Source organism: Ammospiza nelsoni, chromosome 13, assembly GCF_027579445.1.
Source record: "Ammospiza nelsoni isolate bAmmNel1 chromosome 13, bAmmNel1.pri, whole genome shotgun sequence".
NCBI lineage: Eukaryota > Metazoa > Chordata > Aves > Passeriformes > Passerellidae > Ammospiza > Ammospiza nelsoni.
In genome coordinates this window covers 13,511,726-13,532,123 of record NC_080645.1, presented here as the reverse complement: position 1 = coordinate 13,532,123, position 20,398 = coordinate 13,511,726, and the positions used below count along the sequence as shown (strand labels likewise).

The window sequence follows — 20,398 nt, the reverse complement described above, 5'->3', positions numbered from 1 at the left end:
GTTTTCATCAAGTTTTTTTCCTTAGGAAGCTGAGAAGCTTCAGCTTCTCCATGTTTTACTTTTTATGGAATGTGATTTAGAAAAGTGTTTATCTAGCATGTCAATTGTTTTTAATTAATAACTAATCACAGACAGCTGTGTCAGATTCCCTAAGTCTGTCATGGGTTTTTATTATCATTCCTGTCTAGCCTTCTGATGTCTCTTTTTCTTTAGTATAGTTCTAGTATATAACATAACATAACATAACATAACATAACATAACATAACATAACATAATATAAACCTTCTGAAAACTTAGAGTCAATTCTCATCTCTCACCTCTCCTAAACCCCTCACAACACTGCAACAATTAATAACCTCACTCCTGCCCTCATTTTCCCAGCCGCGTCAGTTCCAGTGAGACTGAGCTATGGAAATTCACCTGCAGGGTAAATATCCTAAGTAAATAGCCCTGTCACCTTCCAGAGCAGTTTTCCCAGCTGGCAGGGATGCTGGCTGTGCAGCAGGGCCACGCTGCCTGTGCATGGTTGCTGCCTGGCTCAGGATTCCCTTCCTTTCCCCTTGTTCCAGCTTGCTGTGGCGTCGACGTAAAACAAAGCAGAACTGTTGACAGTGCTTCCAAGAAATGAATGCAACCAGAAAAAATTGGCCTGGAAAACAAAACCCATTCTGCTTTCCTTGCAAAAAGTTCATGAGGGCTGCCTGCTGTGCTCCTGTAAATCAATATATTTGTATCTCCTTCTTCCTAAGCCCAGCTGTGTAACGTGGGTACCCATATGGAGCAGAAGGAAGTCAGATATTTTTCCCTGGAGCCTCCAGGGTTTGTTCCACCTTGAAACCTCCTCTGCTAGAAGACTGTCCCACAGCATCCACTCCCCAAGTGTCACAGGCAGCTTAGCCTGACCCCAGGAGCTGTCGGTCAGCAGTGATGTGCTGGCTGCTGGCCTGCCCACAAATATCTGTATTTCACAAATAAAGCAGGTTAATTTAAACCACTACATCTGCAGCAGGCTGACAGCTCCCCAAGGGTCCTTTTAAAAGTAAGACTTGGGCAATCATTGGATCTGCAATGTATCATAGTGCTCTGTAGACATTTTAAATAGAGTGGTCTGGCCAAGATGTGGCTGGATTTAGTCCTGTGCTCAAAGACACAAGTGCTGCCAAAAAAGTGAAGGCTGAACAGTCAAAGGAGCTTCCAAGACTATTTTACTGAAATTATTTCAATTTAGGTGATACATAAAAGATGGCTCCTTTTACATAGAGGCCACCCTTCCCTTCATTTAAGAAACAAAAGCTCTCATTGAACGTGCTCTGACATCTCACAAGACCTTCGCCTAAGCAAAAAGCAGAAGCAGTAACTTTGTATTTTAATTGCATAATGAATGTACCTGAGTTCAGGCTTGTACACTCAGTTCTGCCACACCTACAGGTGATTAAAATACATCAGCCATGACCACAAGGACTCACAAACACAGTAAAATCAAAAAACCAGAATTCTGGTTTTTGTCTTCTTGGTAAACTTCAAATCTTCATTTGGGTTCTGAAGGCATCATTTTGCATTGTTCCTGGCAGGTCCCAGCAGGTCTCAGGAGCTTGTTCTGCTGAGGAGCCCTGAAGAAGGGAAAATGAGTCCCTGACATGGAGCCCTCGTTGTGGTGGGATGAGCATCACTTCTCAGCTGCAGCCAGAGCTCTGTATGAAAAAACCAATCCACCCTACCTAAACTGAGCTGAGCAGGAGCTGCTTGAGGCTCCCTGAGGGCCCTGCTCTGGTCACTGTGGCTGTGGGAGCTCCCCAGCGGCAGCAGGAGGGGACACAGAATGGCTGGCAGGGGACAGACAGAGGCAGGGCAGTCTCAGATGTCAAACCCCCGGCTGCCTCCCCAGGGAAGGCTCCAGGCTGGCCTGAGCAGCAGCACTGGAGATGGGGGAGGCATTTAGGTGTCCCCTGACAGAGCAGCGTCACCACCACAGGCAGAGCAGAGGCCCAGGAGGAGCCTGGTTTTATTCCTGGCCCCGGCACATGCTGCAGGTCAAGGTTGCAAGGCTTGGGTGAATTGCACTCATAACAAGGCTGGTATCTGTTGAATCTCACAGCTGATTGTTTTGGAACAATAATTCACAGTTGCCTCCCTGGATACAGAGAGCTGAATGACAGCTTGGATGAGCAGCACACAGCCTTGCCCTGAGGACCTGCAGTTGATGACTAAACCACCAATTCTGCTATTGAGATTCTCCCCTTGGGGGCAGAATGTAGGATATTTTCTAAGCATCAATTGTGGAAAAACCCTCCCTTTCCGGTGCTGCAATTAGCTTGTCCCTCTTGGGCAGGAAGGGAGGTGATTTCAGACCCTCGGCTCCCCCAGCCAGGCTCAGGCTGCTGACCCAGTTAGGAGCTCTCCTGTGCAGGGCAAATTAGTGCAGCATAATGCAATATGGGATGCAGGAATGATCAGCATGAGCACTGTGACTTTGATCTCAGCCACGGGAAGGGCAGCATTTCACTTGACACCAATCTTGTGACCTCATTCCCAGCACATGCCAGTGCCCCTTGGTTCTTTTAAATGCTCTTTGGCTTTTGTTCTCCTCCTCATTTGCTTTGGAGACAGGAAGATGTAGCCAAAATCAGCATTTTCAGAGAGGTGAGCACTGATCACTGAACTTTTTTTTAGCAAAGGTTAGCTGCAGAAGATCACAGAAGCACATTATCCCTCCTTTGGAATGCTCACATTGCCGGGATAAGAGAATCAGGGGAAAGTACCAGCTCATGTAGAGAAATGCTGCCAAAGAGAGTCCTGGGGACACTGCCACCCCTCTGGCCACTGAGCAAGGACACATACCAGGAAACTCATTCCCTCCACTCTCCTGTGTTCACAAAATACTGAGGGCACTTCAGTCTCAGCCTGCAGAGAAGAGTGAATATTGATATTTTTACACATTGAATCACTCCTCTCAGAGCTGTGCAGTGAAAATAATCCAAAACTACCAAACCTAGAGGCAGTAGTTAAGCTGCAATAGGGACAATTCAGCTAGTTAGGAAAATATCCTACAATTCTGGACAACAAAGGTGGAAAAATGTTGAACGGGGCAACCAAATGTTGATAGTGCAATCTGTGTCCTGGAAATAGTCAAAGCTTTCCCCAACAAGGCACTGAGCAACCAGGTCTAACTGAGCAACCTCTAACTTGAGTGGGGTTGGACCAGACACCTTCAAATCTAAACTGTCACCTTCTGATCTAGACTGTCCCAGCTGATTTACTGGCCTAGGCTGTGATCTGAGGCTATTTTGCAGACAGGAGGAGAGAGCAGGTGAACAGGAAAGAGATTGAAGATCCCCCAGGCAAGAACAAGCTTGGCAAATAACCTGGTTTGGCACTCTCAGCCTCACAAGAGGCAGGCACAGCACCTCACAAGGGTTCTTCATCCTACTGGAGAGACAAAGATAAATAGAGAAATTTCACAGTGGGGTCCTCCTAGGGAACAGAGGGATGGAGGATTTAGCAGGCACAAACCATGCCCTGGTACTCACCAGGAAGATGATGGTGATGAACAGCTCATTAGGTCCTCTCTGGGTCAGAGATTCAGAGGTAAAACAAACACAAGGTAAATCTGAAATCACTTTATTGAAAAGTTTCATACAAGAGTAGTCAGTCAGAGAAATTATTCAAGTGATACAGTAAGTCACAGACAAGCCCCTCTCACATCCCAACTCCAGGCCAATTCATTTACAGATGTCTTGTCCCAGTCAGTTTTTCAGGGCCTTCTGATGTCAGTGAGTTTCAGTGCAGCACAGGCAGCAGAGTCTGTTTTTACACCAAATTAAATTAGCTATGACAGAAATTTTTCCTGTGAGAGGCATGAAAGCCCCTGTAGGTCTGTTGAGAATGCTGCTTACAACATTAGGCACCATTGCCATCCACCCCAGCTGATTCAGAACAGACTGTAACAAAATATTCTGCCAATAAAAATATTTTAGAAAAACAGTATAAAAAGTTTTCATATATATATAGCATAAAGCTACCAAAAAGTGACTGTGCCATTTCCCCTCTTATACAAATAATATTTTTTTAAAAAACATAATACATTAGTAATTCACCCAGTATATAACATATTGCACCTTTCCAGAATCCTCTATGCAGCAGGAGCCCCATACAGTGCATGGGCATTCCAGGATGGACCTGCAGCTCCCCTTTAGTTCTGCCTGTCTCTACAGCAGCTGCCAAGAGTTTGGCTACCACAGGTTTAGGATTCAGAAAGCAGGAAGCTGCAAGATGGCAAACCAAGTATTTGCAAATCAATACCGTTTCTTCTCAGGAAGGAGAACCCATCACAGGAATCTCTTGATTTGTTAAAAGAATCATATATTCCTTGTTGCTGGTGTCAGTGAAACAATCCAGTTTTGAGTGCTTGTATGTCAGTTTTTACTGGCAGGGTACTCCCCATGTGCCAGAGGTACCTGCAGCACCTGGCAGCGATTTCTGGCCTAGCAGGGACATACAGCCAAACCACAGGAGCACATAAAACCAGGTCAGTTTACTTTGTTCCATGACAAAACACTGTAAGACAGCAACAGACACAGTGTTGTGGGCCTGCTATCTGAAAATGATTAACATTGATTCCTCAATCCAATTTCCGGTCACCTGGAGGGTTTTAGATAGAAGAGCAATTCCTGTCTTGCCCTTGCTTTTCCAGGCACGAGCTTCAGTCCCAGTAACCATGCACAGGTATGCAGAAAAGGAGCTGAATTCCCAGGAACTGAAAACACTGCTGTGTGTGGAACCCACCCTGTATTTGGTCACTTAATCTTCCCAAATAACTCAGCAGGAATTTACTAACTCTCCATATAACCTTCAAGAATACCAGGAATGGCCTTTAGAATTGAGGACACCCAGATCAGATGATTTGATGGAAGGAGCTCTAACCCACCCTCACAGAGGCAGAACAGGGATGGGGATTTTTGTTAGGGGGGATTTTTGTTGGCTTTCTTTAGCAGAGAGCTGGCAGCAGCCAGAGCCCCTCCCTGCACAAAGCGCACAAAGTTATCTCCTGCCAGAGGCCCCAGGGCATAGAGCCCTTTCTCCTGAGTGCATTCATAGGTGAAGGGATCAACATCTATGGGATTCCTCTTGGGATTCACTGGCTGCTCACTGTCCAGGGCCAAGTCAGTGCCATTATTTGGCAGAAAGGAGAGGTTGGGGTTTGAGCCAGTTAGAACAAGAGCCATGGAAATTTTATAAGCTTTCTGACAGCCGTTCTTGTCTTGAAAGATGCATTTCTTGTCCTTGCCAAAGGAGAGCACGTGATGTTCAGGGAGGCTGATGTAGTGCTCATAGGGCCCTGCACAGGCAGCTGTCTGTTCTTTCATCATCTGGTGTACCTTGTGGTATTCAGGGTACATTGTTTTGGGAAGCTGGTTAAAAATAAGGCCAGGATCAGTGACTCGTCTCCGAAAAACGTGGATTACTGGAATATTGCAATGGTGAGCAAAGAGAATGGCATCAGCAGCTGTCAGACCAGCACCTACAATCAAGACTGGATCTGTCATGATGCCAACACTGTTATTCTTCACTGCTTCTTCAAGGGCAGACAGCTGGTGGTGGACATAGGAAAGGTTTTCTCCCTTGACCCCAAGCCAGGTAGGATTGTCATATGTTCCTGTAGCCAGGACCACATTTTCTGCATAGATGGAGAAGGCCTCTTTAACACCTTCCATAGTTTTGAAAAATCCATCCACCTGAAAGACCTCTGCACTTTTTTCATTAGAGCTCCAGATTGAGCCACTATTCTCCTGCAGATCTTTCTGGGTGTGGTTGGAGATGCTCTCTGCACTCACTTTCCTCACAGAGGTCACAACAGTGCCACATCTGAAATTCTTCTGCAGTCCTTTCTTCACCACATAGTGCTGGTAATATTGAGCAATGTCTTCTGCTGTGGCTCTATTGTTTTTGAGGCCTCTGTAATAAAGGAAAAACAAAGGTCAAGCAGCAGTTAAGTAAGAGACTGGAATTTGTCCCCTCTTGCACTCAATGTATCCTAGAGCCATCTACCCTGGCACTACAGAGAAGACTGATCTAGTTTCCCTGACTTCAGCAAAGTTATTCCTGACATAGAGAGTTAACAGTCAGGTCCAGAAGCTGTTGGACACAGGCAGCTTTCTGTAGCATTAATCCCAACCCCAAGAACATGGCTGGTTATTTAAGCCTTCCTCTAATATCTTGCTTCCAGTCCATTTTTAACACCTGGACTTCTTAAGATTAATTGTGACTCATGTAAAGAGAGAATGCACAGCACCTCAGAGAATGCACAGCAGCAGGACTGATTGTGCTTGTCATCAGGGGCAGCAGCAGAAGCCAGGTGACCAGGATTTCAAGCTTTACTCAGAACTCTTGGTCACAGATTCATCTCCCCAGTGGGTGTGGAGAAGGACACATTCCAAGCAGCACTGCAACTTTATCTGAATCACTCAGTATAAAATAGACTGGCTTTGGGGTGCAGGGGAGTGTTCTTTCTCTCACTAAAATCATCCATAACAGATGGGTAGCTACATTCAAGAAGTCCATTCCAGGTTCTCTAAAAATCTCCAGATGTTTGCAGATGATCACACATGCATGTCTCACCTTTTCTTTTGCTTTAACCATTCTTTGAAAGGGAGATCTGGGAGTCCCATCCATTCCCCTTTGCTCAGGGTAAACATAGAGCCCTCTATAGACTGGAACAAGAAACAAAGAAAAATTACTTTAATTTTTTAATGTAAAAACTGAAAGACAACTTATCCATGTTTCAATATGGCACAGATGATTAAATCTGTAATCTCCTCTGATCTGCTGTCATGGATGAAACCATCCATGTTCTCCAAAAAGAACAAGAGATGGGGAATATAAAGGCTTGTTTTCCTTTTAAACTTTCACTTGTCTCTATATATAAGATGTAACACAGCTGACTGGGATTTTAGAGGAGCTTTTCTCTCTGCAGTCAGCACATTTGGCCATTACACAACACACAGACCCCAGCTGGCTCCAATTCACTTACATGCCAGGCCCCTCCAGGAGCGTTTCTGCCAAGGACCAGGTGGGGGATGGCTCTGTCAGGCTCATGCCACCAGCTGAGCACAGATTCTGCTGTCCCATCAAAGTCGGTGTCTGGCCGCTGCAGGGTGTCAAACAGGAGAGCCACGGGGCTGTGGGATCGTCCCTCCAAGCCTTCAGACAGATACTCCAGATCCTGCAGAGAGAAGGAGCAGAAGCTCAAAGGGCATGTAGTGCCAGGCAGCAAACTGCTTCCATTCCATTTTTACTGCTTGTCACTCCAGCACCTCTGAGCAGTGGGCTTGGGCAGCTCATGTACTGGCACACAGACCTGGTCCTGCCCAAGGGCTGCCTCCAGGATCTTGGCAGCAATGCTGGCACTGCAGACAAGGGAGCTCTGGATTACAAAGCAAAATGCTTTGTGATTTGCTTAAGGCTCATTCTGTCTGTGTACTTTGAAAATCCAAACAAGGTAATCACCCATGATACACCCCTGGGATGCTTTGCTGGGATGTCGTAGTTTATCTTTACACACACCTGGTCCAAAACAGAGACTTCTGGTGCCTCTTCCAGTTTTCTCTGAAGAATAGGATGAGGATGAAGAGCATGTCTTTTGAAGTAAGGGGTGTAACCTGACAGCAAATATGAGAGACAGATTCCTGAAGGTCCATTCCCTGAAAAAAACAATTGAGAAGAGTTTATGCTTCTGGAGATAGAGCAGCTCTTTGAGAAGTGTTTCTAATATGCAGACCAATTCAAAAGACATGACACTGCTATGGATACACTGATATGGATCCTGTTCCAGAATGCAGTTATTGGATGGAGTTGGGGAAGACATTTCACCCTTCACTTCACTTGCTCCAATTTGCATTGCAAGGTCCTTAGAACTTGCTGAAAAGACACAGGGTTAAATAAGTCAGAGGCTGCCCTCACCTGAAGCTTGAAGTCTCTAGCATGGTGATGATGAATGGAGTTATTTCTCTAAAACTAGGGGTTTAGAAGCTGATCACAGGCTGACCAGGGGCCTCAGCTCTCCTGGAAGCAGATTTCACACCATTGCAGAGTAGTTCTGTGCACAGGATACAAGATCCAGAAAAGATGGTAGCTATTGAAGTGAAGGGGAACCAGCTGTTCTCAGCAGGAAATTCCATCTTTTCAGGGATATTTGGCAATACAGCTTTGACTAATGGGTCTTGAGGACACTTTCAAACGGGAAGCAGCCCTACTGTGGTACTGCAGTGTGTTAAGGAAAGTCTCTCTGCCATGCCAAGACAAGCCCACAGAACACAGCACTGAACAGGTTGCAGGATGGCTGAACCCCTTTGCTGACCACCCAACAGCCAGGGGGAAAAACTAGATCAGTGTGACTCCAAAGCCCAGTGAGAGTAGCCTGTGGAAAGTTTGCACATGGCTGTTCTCCAGCATGTTCAATATTTCACAGTGTCTGTGTCTCTGCCAGCCTGTCTGGCTGCCCAAAATCCACGACAATACAGTGACGAGGAGGGGAGAGAGCCCAAGTGACAGCAGCCTCTTGACACAGTGCCAGTGCTCAAGGGTGGCTGGAGCAAAGGCTGATCCTTGAGGATTCCAAAAAAGTGAGGTCACGGCTGTAAAGCCAACAGTGAGCTATGTGAGGGGCAGCCCGTGTCACAGCAGGGGACAAAGGCTGCTGTGCTGACACCAACCAGCAGCTGCAGGTCAGCGTTTGGAATATTCCACTTGCAGCAAAGTTAGCCAAAACCAACAGCAGCAGACACTAAAAACAAACTAAACTGCAGCTATAGTAAAATATAACCAATTTCAGGTCACCACTTTGCTTTAGGAAGTACAAGGAGGTACCTAAGCCAAACTTCACCACCTGAGCACGCAACACTCAGAGGATTTATTCTGAAGCACATCTAAGTTTGACATGGATGATCACAAGAACATCTGGGGCTCAAGATGTTTTAAAATGCAACTGCTTCCATGAGGCTGCCAGCAGAGCTGAGGCAGCACACTGCCTTCCTGGAGCAGGGCCTGGGGAAGTGGCTGGAGCCTTCATGCTGTGTTGTCCAGCTGCAGGGAAACATCAGGGCTGCTTCAGCCCCACAGCCTCCTCAGAGTGCAGCTCTTCCCAGTGCTGCTTCTGAGGCTTCAGGGGCACCTCCACCCTGGCTCCCTGTACAGGTGCACTAGGGAGGCACCAAAATATCCTCCTTCCCACCCTAGAGACTTGTACCATGAGCAGCACAAAGGCATTCTCAGATAAAAACTTGCTGGCAGTAGTGTCCTTGTCAAAGCTGCTGTTAGCAGGGATTAGGGGTGATGGATGCAGTGCTCTGACTTTGGAGCAGCTCCCTGGGGGCTTTGAATTCAGTGACAGATAAGGAGGGAAGCCAGCTCTGCAAGGCATGGGACACATGCTCAGAGGAGCAAGGTCCAGCACCTCCACAGCTCATGGCTGGTCACAGGGGAAGGCTCTGACATCATTACTTTGCTCAAGAATCACCTCACACTGCAAGATCCCTCTTGAAGTTAGTTGAAGACAGTTATTATATAACCTGGATTTTTTAACTGGTTTTAAACTGGTTTTAAAACTGCATTTTATCAGTCTATTAAATCTGCACAAAATCAGTGTAGCTCACTCATGTTTTAAAAGAAATCTGTGAAAAAATTCAAGAAAGCTTAACAGCATCTGGAGTACTTTCTAAACAGACATAATGGTGGAAAAGCTCACACAAACCTATCTTCAATTCAAGCACTACAGATAATCCCAGCAAGCTGATTACCTATCTGTACTGAAAAGGTTTCAAATCTTTCTAAATATCCAACAGAGAAAAAGCAGGGTGAGTTGAACTGATGCTCAAAAGGTTACCAATTTCACCATTAAAAATAGGTATGTGTTTTAATTTGTAAAATATCTTGTTCCTTACTTCTCACAACTCTGAGAGGTCTCTCAGTGTTATAGGAAGTCTGGCTGTCTGGAAAGGATGCAGAAACAGCAGTCAGGCATTTCTGCCTTGAGTGAGAACATGTGGAAGTGGAACAGAATTAAAGGTAGCAAGTCCAAAGCAACAACAGCACAGGAGAGCCCAGCAGTGCTGGCAGGAGAGGACTTACCTATGATCACAACAGGAATTGTCTTGAGCCCACTCCTGTTTGTAGGCCTGGTCACTAATGGACACATCTTCCCATCTGGAAGCATTTATGCTCTGGAATCCACCTGCTGAAATAAATATGTTTTGAATTATTTTCATTCTTTGACAAAAAACCACAAGGAAACAAACAAGAAAAACCCCACAAGATTTTCTCCAGCCCACAAACTGAGGCTAATCTAAAGTACTATTACCCTTGCATTGCAGACTGTCACATTACACTTCCACACTCAGGACAGACCTCCTTATCTTTTTCTCCTCCTGACCCCAAAATCAAAGGAGGATTTTCTGATTATGCACCACAAAATGGGGACACAACAGTTATCTTTCTTTTTCAGACATGAATTCCAGTTACTCCAGGATAACTGGCAATTTCAGCAACCCTCTGAATACATTAAATGAAGTGTTGCACCTTGTTATAAAAACTTCATTTCTGACACTACTCTGTAGAAAATGGTATCATTATCTCAAACAATTTTTTAAGTAACTTGTGCATTTACTGGTAAGTGAAATAAACCTGACATAAGACTTTTGCCCAAAGGCTGGAAATCTCCTGGCTGCATTTTCAAATAGGTACCATTCTATCACTATATGTTTTTTTGAGAAGTGCAAGTTTAGTTCTGGAACCTCCTTTCTCAATTTTCCAGAAAATAGAGAGTTCTAGGTCTGAACAAGTAAATAACAAGTCTTTGAACAAAACATGCATCATAATTATCTTGGAGACAAAGGTGTCATTAGAGTGGAATCTACAAAACTAATCTAATAATTATGTAAACATCCAGTGAACAGTGAATGCTTCTGCCATTTCTGCAGGAATCCTACCACGTCAAACAATGACTTTAGTTTTCCATGGAATTCAACTCTACTGTCACTAACCTAGAGAAGTTATTTTTACCACAATAAATGTGAGATTTCTGAAAATCAGCATAAGCTTTAAAGTTATTCTACAGAAAATATTTTCTTTTATAAAACCCTTATTGTCATTTTGGAAAGCTAAGCAAAATCCATGGAATAGCACAACTTTGTCCAGTAGGGCACACTCTCCACAGCCTTTCCAAGTGCAGAGATCTTTGGCAAGTGCACCAGACACTGCCATAAGGCCTGGCACATCACTGCCTTTGACACAGGTATTGCAGCAAATGTTTTCCTGCAGTGTAATGCCCCTCTTTGGGGCTGACATTTACATCACAGCAGCTCCAGCACAGCACTGCTCACTGACTGGGCAGCCAGGAAACCACCAGGGAGTCCACAATTCACAGATTCCAGGCTTCAGCAGGGGTGCTGTGAGTGCATTTGCTTGCAGGGATGTGACAGCTCTCATGCACACCAGTGTACAGCCATGGCTGGGCTCAACAGCTCCATTCCAACATAACCAGGTTCATCACATAAAATTAATTCAAAACTAGCAGCCTTGGCCAAATGTTTGGATCACAGTTTAGTGACACTTACTGGCTGCCTGTTACCACTTAACTCAGCATTAGTTCTAAGACTGTTATGCATTTTGCCTGACAGGGCATGAACCACTTAAATGACATTATAGTTGTGCTTTCTAATTTAAGTAATTTGAAGCATCTAGCTTTGAAGAGAGTTGGATCTCAACGAAACTTATGTTCCCAATTTAATTGGGACTCAAAGGTAGTTGTATTTACTAGAGAAGATGAGCTCCCCTTGAAGCCTCCCCGCAGCCCTGGATGCTGTGGGAGCACAGCCCAACCACTCAAGGATCTCCCCAGCCTTTTGGGTTCTGCCACATTAACCAAAACCTGCACCTCCTTTAGCAGACTGTGCTCTAAGTTCCCCCAAATAATTCCTTCCCACAAAGCTCCAGAGCTGCAATTAGCAGAATTCAGCACCAGCAGCTGGGACTGCCAGAGACACCAAAGGAACAGGACACTGGTGTGACCAGTCATGTGCTCCCCTCAAACCAGTGAACTGCAGCATCCAGCTGCAGGTCAGCAGAAATTTCTTCTCCATGATAACAAATAACCCCTCTTCATCACTGTATTATACAAGAAGAGAAGTTCTTATTAATTTTTCCTAACACAGAGTACACATCCTATTTCTGTGAAGCTCCTGGGAGCCTGGAAGAGGGAAGCAACACCTCTGGGAGCAATCTTGCAGGTTTCTGCTCCACAGCTCCCTGCAGCAGCATGCCTGGGAAAGCTGCATGCACATCTGTGGGATTTTAGCTGGAACAAGGACTCTGACCAGCCCAGCAGAGCACAGGGCAGCAGCTTCAGGGCAGCAGCAGAGGCACACACACACAGAGAAGGAGCTGCCAGGCTGTTTGTAAGGCATGAGCACAGCCTCACACTGCTGGCTGCCAGCACGTTTCTGGGGGAGCCTGAAGGGGACAAAAAAAGGCACAAGGCAGGAGAGGACAGGCTGGCAGTGCTGTTTGCTTTAGAGGAAGGTTGCCTTGGCTCCTGGCCATCGCACCGTGCCACCCCTCTCCACCCTGATAAAGCACAGAGCAGCAGCTGCTCACTGATAACTCCTGCTGCCACCCTCCCCCTGCTTTCTGCACCTCCTGGCACATGAAAGAGGAGCATTTTCTGCAATTAAACCAAATTTTAATAGCTGGAGGAGCATAATTGTTAGTCTGATGAAATTTGGGCTAGTCTCTTTCACATCCTATAGCTGCCATCTCTATAATTCATAGTTATTAACTCTTATTTTTAAGTAGAAAGTGAATCAGGTGCTGAACCTGTTTATAGCTATTCCCATCCTGTTGGCTAAAGGTTTGACTTCTGGGGGTAAAACTCAGAGCATCTCAGGCATTGTAGTTTTGGGCCAAACATTCACCTTTCCTCCCATTAGATGTTAAGGTGGATTATTTTAATTACTTAATTACATTTTTTTTTCAGTCTTAGACTCCATTACCTCAAAACCTGGGCAGCTAATACAGTGTAGAGGAAAGCCTGTTCTTGCAGAGGCCATTGCAAAGCAGCAGGACATTGAAGTTCACTGCCAATCTAATCTGAACTAGTTAGCACCAGGAAAAAGCCTGAGACAACAAGAAACTTAAGAGTGTTCTTCTCACCCTCCTTTTATGTAGTGTGGGCTGCTGGGCACTCACACTTAGTCAGCTTAGTGACACTGAGTTTGGCTCCTGCTTTGAGCTTCCTACTTTAAACGAATGTCCTTTTCCTTCTCCTCATTTGGGAGAAGGCAGCAAGTTTCACAACTTGGCTTCTTGCTGCTTCCAAAGCATTCCAGTGTCTGTGTGATGTTACATAATTGTTTCTGGCTGCAATGCTCCCAGCTCACTCTGGGCCAGGCTCTGCATACCTTCCCTCGCGTCCAGAGGGACTGGAGCTCACAAACTCGGTCAGTGTGGCTCTCACCAGCCCCAGGCTGCCAGCCTGAAACAGGCTTCAAGGGAGCAAATGAAAAAGCAAAGGCACGTTTAGCAAGACAAGGGCACTCTGTGATCCTCGGAGAAATACAAAGCCAGGTTACATCAGCCATGTGCAGACAGCTCTCTCTGTAACGGCCATGAGATTTTGCTAAAGGAAGAATCACCATGTGATTCTTGGTGATTCTTGGCCTGAACACACTTGGTGTTCAGGCCAGGTGTGGCCTGAACAGCACATGGGGAGAGCTCAAGAGAGCAATGCAGTTGGGGTATAAACACTGGGGGAGTTTAAAAAAGGTACCACAAAACTCAGTTTTAAACAATTCTAACAGAGATGCAACAACGGTTTTCTTCAGCTCAATTTCCTCATCAACTCACTTGTCTCACGAGGTTAATATTTAACTAATTAGTACTTAAAAAAAAAAAAAAAAGGCAGAGATCTTGACAGCTTTTACATTTTATACTTCCCTACAAGTTTCAGAAGCTGTTCTCTCCTTACAGCATCACTCTTGCATGTCAGGCCAGTTACCCCCCAAACACAATTAAAACTATGTGGAAAAAAAGTCAACTTTGTGGTATGTAATAACACCTTTCTAAAAACACCCCTGTGATAGCCAGAAACAGATGTTAGGGTACACCAGACAGAGCTCTCTGCACTTATTTGGAGCCTTCTTACCTTTAGCAGCAGGTCTGATGAGAGGTGGGATCTTTGTGAGAGTGATTGTACACTCAGGAGAGCCAACCAAACTACAAGCCTGGAATCCTCTCTCTGCTCCAAGACAGCTGTTTAAATATAGTAGGCAACCAGCAGCAAGAGAGGAGAGGAGGAGCCAAAGGGACTGGAGGTGGAGCAAGGAAAATACTAATAAGCATGACTCAGCAGGAATATTTCCCTTCCCAGCTCCTGAATGAATGCAGAGAAACTTCCTTAGTAATGTTCAGCTGACTAATGTGACTACAGCAAAAGCAGGATTACAGGAACCATGCCTGTCAGAAGTCCTGCACTGAACAAATTTTCCATTTTTAACCCTCAGGACAACACAGATACACAGTGGGTCTGAAAAGATTGATTTCAGTTTGTGTTTCTTTTTCTTCAGTGAGATGAAGTGTTATAAGCCTTTTGCACAGTAGCAATAAAATGAGTTAAACTGCTTGCATAAAACCCAGAACCCATCAGGGGTTCCATCCAAGGTATCTTACTCAATTCAGGGAATAATTGATCTGGCTTGCTAAATTTAAAATGCCCTTCACAAATGTAATACCTTTATCCCAAAGTGCTCAGTTCAAGTAGTAAATGAAGCACACGTTTATCTCTGTGGCCATCTGTTTGGAAACCACAATTTCCAGGAAATAGGGCTGCTGATACACAGTTAAAGTGCATACTTTCATTCATTGATCTAAAAGATAAAAGCAGTTCTTGAGAAGGATTTCTGCTCTCATGACTCCCATCAGAGCAGAATACTTAATATAAAGCTCTGTTTTAATTCCACCAGAATAAGTTGTTTTAATAAATGTGAGGCAATTGCTTCACTCAAAGTTTAGTTACCAGTCAATCCTTTGCAAAATCTAACTCAGTAAATGCTGTCAGACTGGAGAGGGTGGGGGGAGAGGGCTAAGGGCTCTTTCCAGTTTCCTGGGCCTTTATCCAAGGGAGCATTTGCACAAAGCTCTTAAATAACTCATACTGATTTTTTGACAGGAAAGGCTTTTATATGCATTATTCAGACATTTATTGGCATGTAACCAATGCGTCCATGTCAGCCATGGAAAAATTAAGCTTTCAGAGAAAATAAGGCATTTGTTTGCTTAGGTGATTTAAGATTGCCCTGTTACTAGGTTTTTCAAATCTGTCTTCAATACATTGCAGTGTTGCATGTCAAACATTGTAGAACAAAGATGTTCAAGCCCATACTTGCTGATACCATAGATACAAGACAAAACCATATATGATGCTTTGGCTTTGTACTAAGGAAAATAAGGAATACTTCTTGTGTGTGCAAATCTTCAGAAATAAAGTTGTTCTCTCTTGTAAAAAATAAGAGATCCTATCCATTTTCTACTAGAATTTATAAAACTAGAATCTGTATTACCTTTGCAAATAAAGCCAGGATGGCTTTCCAAAAGCACAAGCTCTATCCTAGTTTTGTGCACAGTACAGTTCTTTACAGGAAAACGTTCATGTACACTAACCCACTGCCCTTTATTTGTTTGTACAATAAGACCATTGAACATAGCAATTTGGGAGCTTCTTTTCTGATATCCCTTTTGATATCCCTATCTTGATATTCCAGGAAACATATCACACAGAATAGACATATATCAAAGTAACTGTTTCTCCTTGTGTACCTTGACCTCAAACAAATGATTCAGCCCAACACTTTGGATAAACTTTCTAGAAGAAGAAGTAATTGAGCAATCTGTAGTTGGCCTTGCAGCCAGCCCTTGACCTACAAACTCATGTAATTCACTTCTATTTTTTTCCTGAACTGACAAAGCCATTTTGGTGGTGCACACATTTACGGACAAAGCCATAACATTGTACTGGGGAATACATTGCACCTGAACCAACCCCTGTTTCCTTAGAAAGAAATTTCCTTGTTACTTATTGACTTTTCACCTCAGGTTATGTAAGTCCTACCTGTCCATCTCCTGCTAATGAAACCTGTTGGGTAGCCCTGATTCTGCTGTCTCCTGATGTGGGGGAGCTCAAGCTGTGGTGTCAGAATTCATTGCTGACAGCTCATGGCAGAAACTTTCCTACAGCACCTCTCCAGCATCCACCCTTCCCTCTAGCCAGCCTTAAGGTGCACCAGACTGCTAAATTATCCTGACAAACGACATTGTTTCACTCATTAGAACTTCATGTTCTGTTGGTTTTTCATAATGATAGGAACACTCCCAGTGTGATCCTCCATGGGCCACTGTAGTGCTTTGATGTTTCTCTCAATTATGGTAAAACAGAAATCTAAAATTCTGCATGTTTTATGGCTAAGAGAATATTAAGTGTTCCATTCACTCACACACAGAATGCAGAACATTTAATCTAAGACAAAATACAAAATCAAGTGTTGGAAAATCTGATCGAGTATCGTGGTTCCACATGGTCTCTGTGCAGAACCTAAAACCCAGCTTCACTTTGTTGTTGCCTAAATCATCTCCACCTTTATCACCCAGGAAAGCTTACACTTAGAGTTATATGTTAGCTTAGATACCAAAACTAGGACCCACATTTGTAATTATAATAATTAGTTTGACATTAATACTGTGACAGTTTGCCAGGTTTCTTTTTGCTTCAGCTAAGAAAACCTACATTTGCCACCAACACCACAACCCAGACCACATCAGCAAGATGATGTAAATGTTGTGGCAGCCCCCAGTCTGAAGCAGCAGGTTGTGGCCATACCACCTCAGAGAGCAGTTGGCTGTCTGAGAAATGTGACTTGCTCTGCTCAATGACAGAGGTAAAAAAGGCTGGGAAGTCCCAGACAATTGCTGAGTCTGACAGAAAAAGCAGCTTAGGCAATGCTGGAAGAATGAGACCCAGTTCTGCTCTCAGTTAAACTTGTGACTTCCTACATGTGTTTGTGCTTTCACATGGCTTCCTCTAAAGACAGATTTGGCCCAGACCACATTTCCCAACTTTCCCATGTCCCTGCCAAGGCCATATCTGTTATGTGTTCATACCTCTTTTTGCACTGTTTAGGCAGCTGGGTCCAAAGGAAGAGAAGTAAAGGTTCACTGCACCCTTTTGTTGTTCACAGGGACATTGACCTCCCAGTCACATAAATGATTGAAATGGTTTTTTCTTAGTAACTTGCTAAATTGTTTAAGGAAAGTAAAAAAAGCAAAACCTTACATTTTGCTGGAACTATTGTAAGACGGTGATTTTTGCTTTTCCCTGCTTTCAATTAATTACCTTGAAATCATTCCCTGTCTGTTCAAAGAGGGTTGTCTTCCCAAAGCAATGAGATGAAACCAAAGAATTTCACCACCCTTCACTGGCCAGGGGCATCAGCCACTTCCACCAATTTATGGTGAAAACAGCTGTTAGGAAATAAACCTGGGGAGGTGACAATCAACCACACTGCCCAGGAGGGCTGTGGAGCTTTGCTGTCTGCATTCAGTCATGCCCTTGGCCACTCTGCAGCAAGGGCCTGTGCACAGCACTCAGTGTGTGCTCCAGTGCCACTGCCTTCCCGGGACATTCCCCTCCTCCTGCCTGTCCAGGCTTGGACAGCAAGAACAGTGGTCAAGAGAGTCCCATAAACACACAATGTCTCTTTCAAGAGACATTCCCAGTACAACCCTGGGAGCCAACAGTGGATATTTTGCAAGAATAGTTTACATGAGAAGTGTCTGTGTAGAGAAGTAGTAGAGTGCCAAGTGGCTGTGCAGGCATTTCCTCAGAGAATGGGCCAGGATCACTGTTTCCCTCCTCAGATGGCTGGGTGATAGCCCAATCTGGGGTGCTTCCCTTTCAGAAATGACTAGGATGCAAAGAGGTGCAGTCCTTAGGCTCAGGGACTAGAGCCATGCATGTTTCCCAGGAGAGGATCTTTGCAGATTCTTCATTCCCAAATGCCACAGGCAGAGGAAAGCTCAGCTCCGCTATCAGAGCTCCATCCTGAGCTCAACATTGATGTTTTGGGGAAAAGTAAACACACTTTCATATCAAACAAACAGCATCCATGACCTAGTCAAAGATTAAACTACACATTAAACTGGTTGGGAATTTTCCTCTTATCTAAATGTCAATATATTCAAAATATTTACACGAGTTCTGGAGCACTGCATCATTTGAAGATACAGCCTTTAGTCATACAGTCATAAAGTCATTGTTCAGTTATGTTCTTTTAAGTCTACATGGGCATTTAGCAACTGATTCATTTAATAAACTGCTCTAGCATACTATGGTGTGTGTATATGTCCCAAAGCACAAAATATCCTTCAAAAGTTAATGTTCATAATTTCTTGAGTGGAATAACTAACAGAGGAGAAAACTGGAAGTAGTAGGTACAGCTGAACTGTGAGCACTGAGCATCTTCTCTGTACATACTTTGCCTTAGGGCAAAGCTGTAGTTTCCAAATACAAGTGAGTAATTCAAAGGTGGAAAAGGAGCATGAGATGCTCTAAGCTTGTTTAACTCAGCAACACAAACTTTCATAAACAGGGTTGCAGAAAGCCTTTGGAGTCTCTTGTATTCATTTCTTTGCCACAGCTTAAACCGTTCTGCAGCTCTTTAACCCAACTTTAGTTTTTCTACTTTACCAAGAATCACTTAATCAAGATAAAGGATTTTGTCGCATTCCTTAAAGGCTTTGAAACACATAAAGCTAAGGGTACCCAGAGGTACCCAGCCAGCATGTTCAATTTTGTCAAAGAAAAATAAGATTTTCTGCAGCAGAGCACAAGATTTAGAAAAGGAGTGGACTAGAGTTATCCTGCAGCTTCCTACCCTCAGGGTTTATTTTCATCTTCCTCTTAAGCACCTGATTCTCTCAGAGATAACAGCTGCTCAGATCCAGGTTAGCCAATCTGATATTCCTGACTTGCAACATTTCCTTTCTGCCATAACTTTGGGTCTAAGTTCAAAGTGCTTTTTGCACGCAAGTCCTTCATCCTTAAGAGTTCTTTCATGCACACTAAAGGTCAGTTGGAGTGATATTTCCTTAAACCCCAATTTCCCTTCACAACAGCTCCAACACTGACTGGCAGGAGTTGAATTTAAAGTCTCTATTCTGCATAAACCTGAGTGAACCAGTATCTTCCACAAAGACAACCTTATCACTTAGTCACAATATAACAGTAATGCATTGAAGTGTAACAAAATGATTTCAGAGGTCAGGGTTTCTCACCTGTAATTGACAGATGTTTCCAGGCCAGCTTGAGGTGGCTGGAACATGAAATGAGCTGTTGCTTCCAGTAAAACAGAATGTCCTATTTTGAAACACATGCATATATTCTGGAGTCATTTCTGTGTCTTAAGAACATAAAAAATATTTACTATGAGGTCTGAAAAGATTTTGCACAGTGGATTTACAGGTAAGAAAGAGCAGGATTTCTGCAGAAGAATAAAGCTATTCAGTAACTAATTCCCCAAAGCATTTGGTTTAGAAATACATTGCAATTTATGTAATTCCACATTTAACTCATAGACACTCCTTTTTTTGCACATGAACAAAAAAAGCTGAACATAGGTCAGTGAAACAAATGTGCAGTGCTGAATCATCTGTCAATAGACATACTCAGCTTGTACCAGATTAAAATCCAATTTCTCCAAGATCTTGCATGAGTTGTACTTCTGTTTTTGAAGAAATTTCACTAGAGAGATCTTCCTTGTTTCTCATCCTCAGCTACTCTACAAAAAACTTATCATTTCTGTTGCAGGTGTATTTTTGCTTGAATTAGTTTAGTTCACATTCTATTGTTACCGTTCTGCTGGGTTTTTGGTTGGTTGGTTGGTTGGTTGGTTTGGGGTTTTTGTGGTGGCTTTTCTTGGGTTTTTTTGAGTCTTTTTTAGTGTGCTTTATTTTTTGTCTTTTGAGCAGCTTATTCTAGAGTAGAGTTGAGAGGCTCTAGATTAATCTTACATCCTTGTCAACAATTATTTTATCATGAGAAATAACTTATTTTTAATCCACTCACATTTCTGGCAGCTGTCACGCCAGCTGCATTTTTTATTTTTTCTACAGAGGAGTTGTCCCAAGCACAGATGAAAAGGAGGAGATGTTTCTCCTTGCCTGGTCAATATTTGGTTTGATTGTGAAAATGCTAAGTTTGAATCGTCAGGCAAAACCTCTGCCAAAGAGCCTGGGGATTGTAATATGAAGTTACCCTTCACCTCAAGGCAGAAAAGTACCTGAGTGGCCCTGCTTCTCAGC

General features: G+C 43.8%; 1 protein-coding gene across 2 annotated transcripts; it reads right to left on the bottom strand.

Moving 5' to 3' along the window:
* Positions 1–3,603: 3,603 nt before the first annotated feature.
* Positions 3,604–14,320, bottom strand: OSGIN1 (oxidative stress induced growth inhibitor 1). 2 transcript variants are annotated; one of them, XM_059481189.1, is made up of 6 exons: positions 14,193–14,320; positions 10,124–10,229; positions 7,562–7,698; positions 7,029–7,220; positions 6,617–6,708; positions 3,604–5,953 (listed from the first exon to the last, which is right to left on the bottom strand). In XM_059481189.1, exons 2-6 carry the CDS (start codon positions 10,206–10,208, stop codon positions 4,960–4,962), a joined length of 1,500 nt encoding a protein of 499 aa, XP_059337172.1. In that variant the 5' UTR covers positions 10,209–10,229; positions 14,193–14,320; the 3' UTR covers positions 3,604–4,959. The 2 variants fall into 2 exon arrangements, with proteins under 2 accessions (XP_059337172.1, XP_059337173.1); XM_059481190.1 differs by having other exon boundaries at positions 10,124–10,226; positions 14,193–14,286.
* Between the last annotated feature and the right edge of the window lie 6,078 nt (positions 14,321–20,398).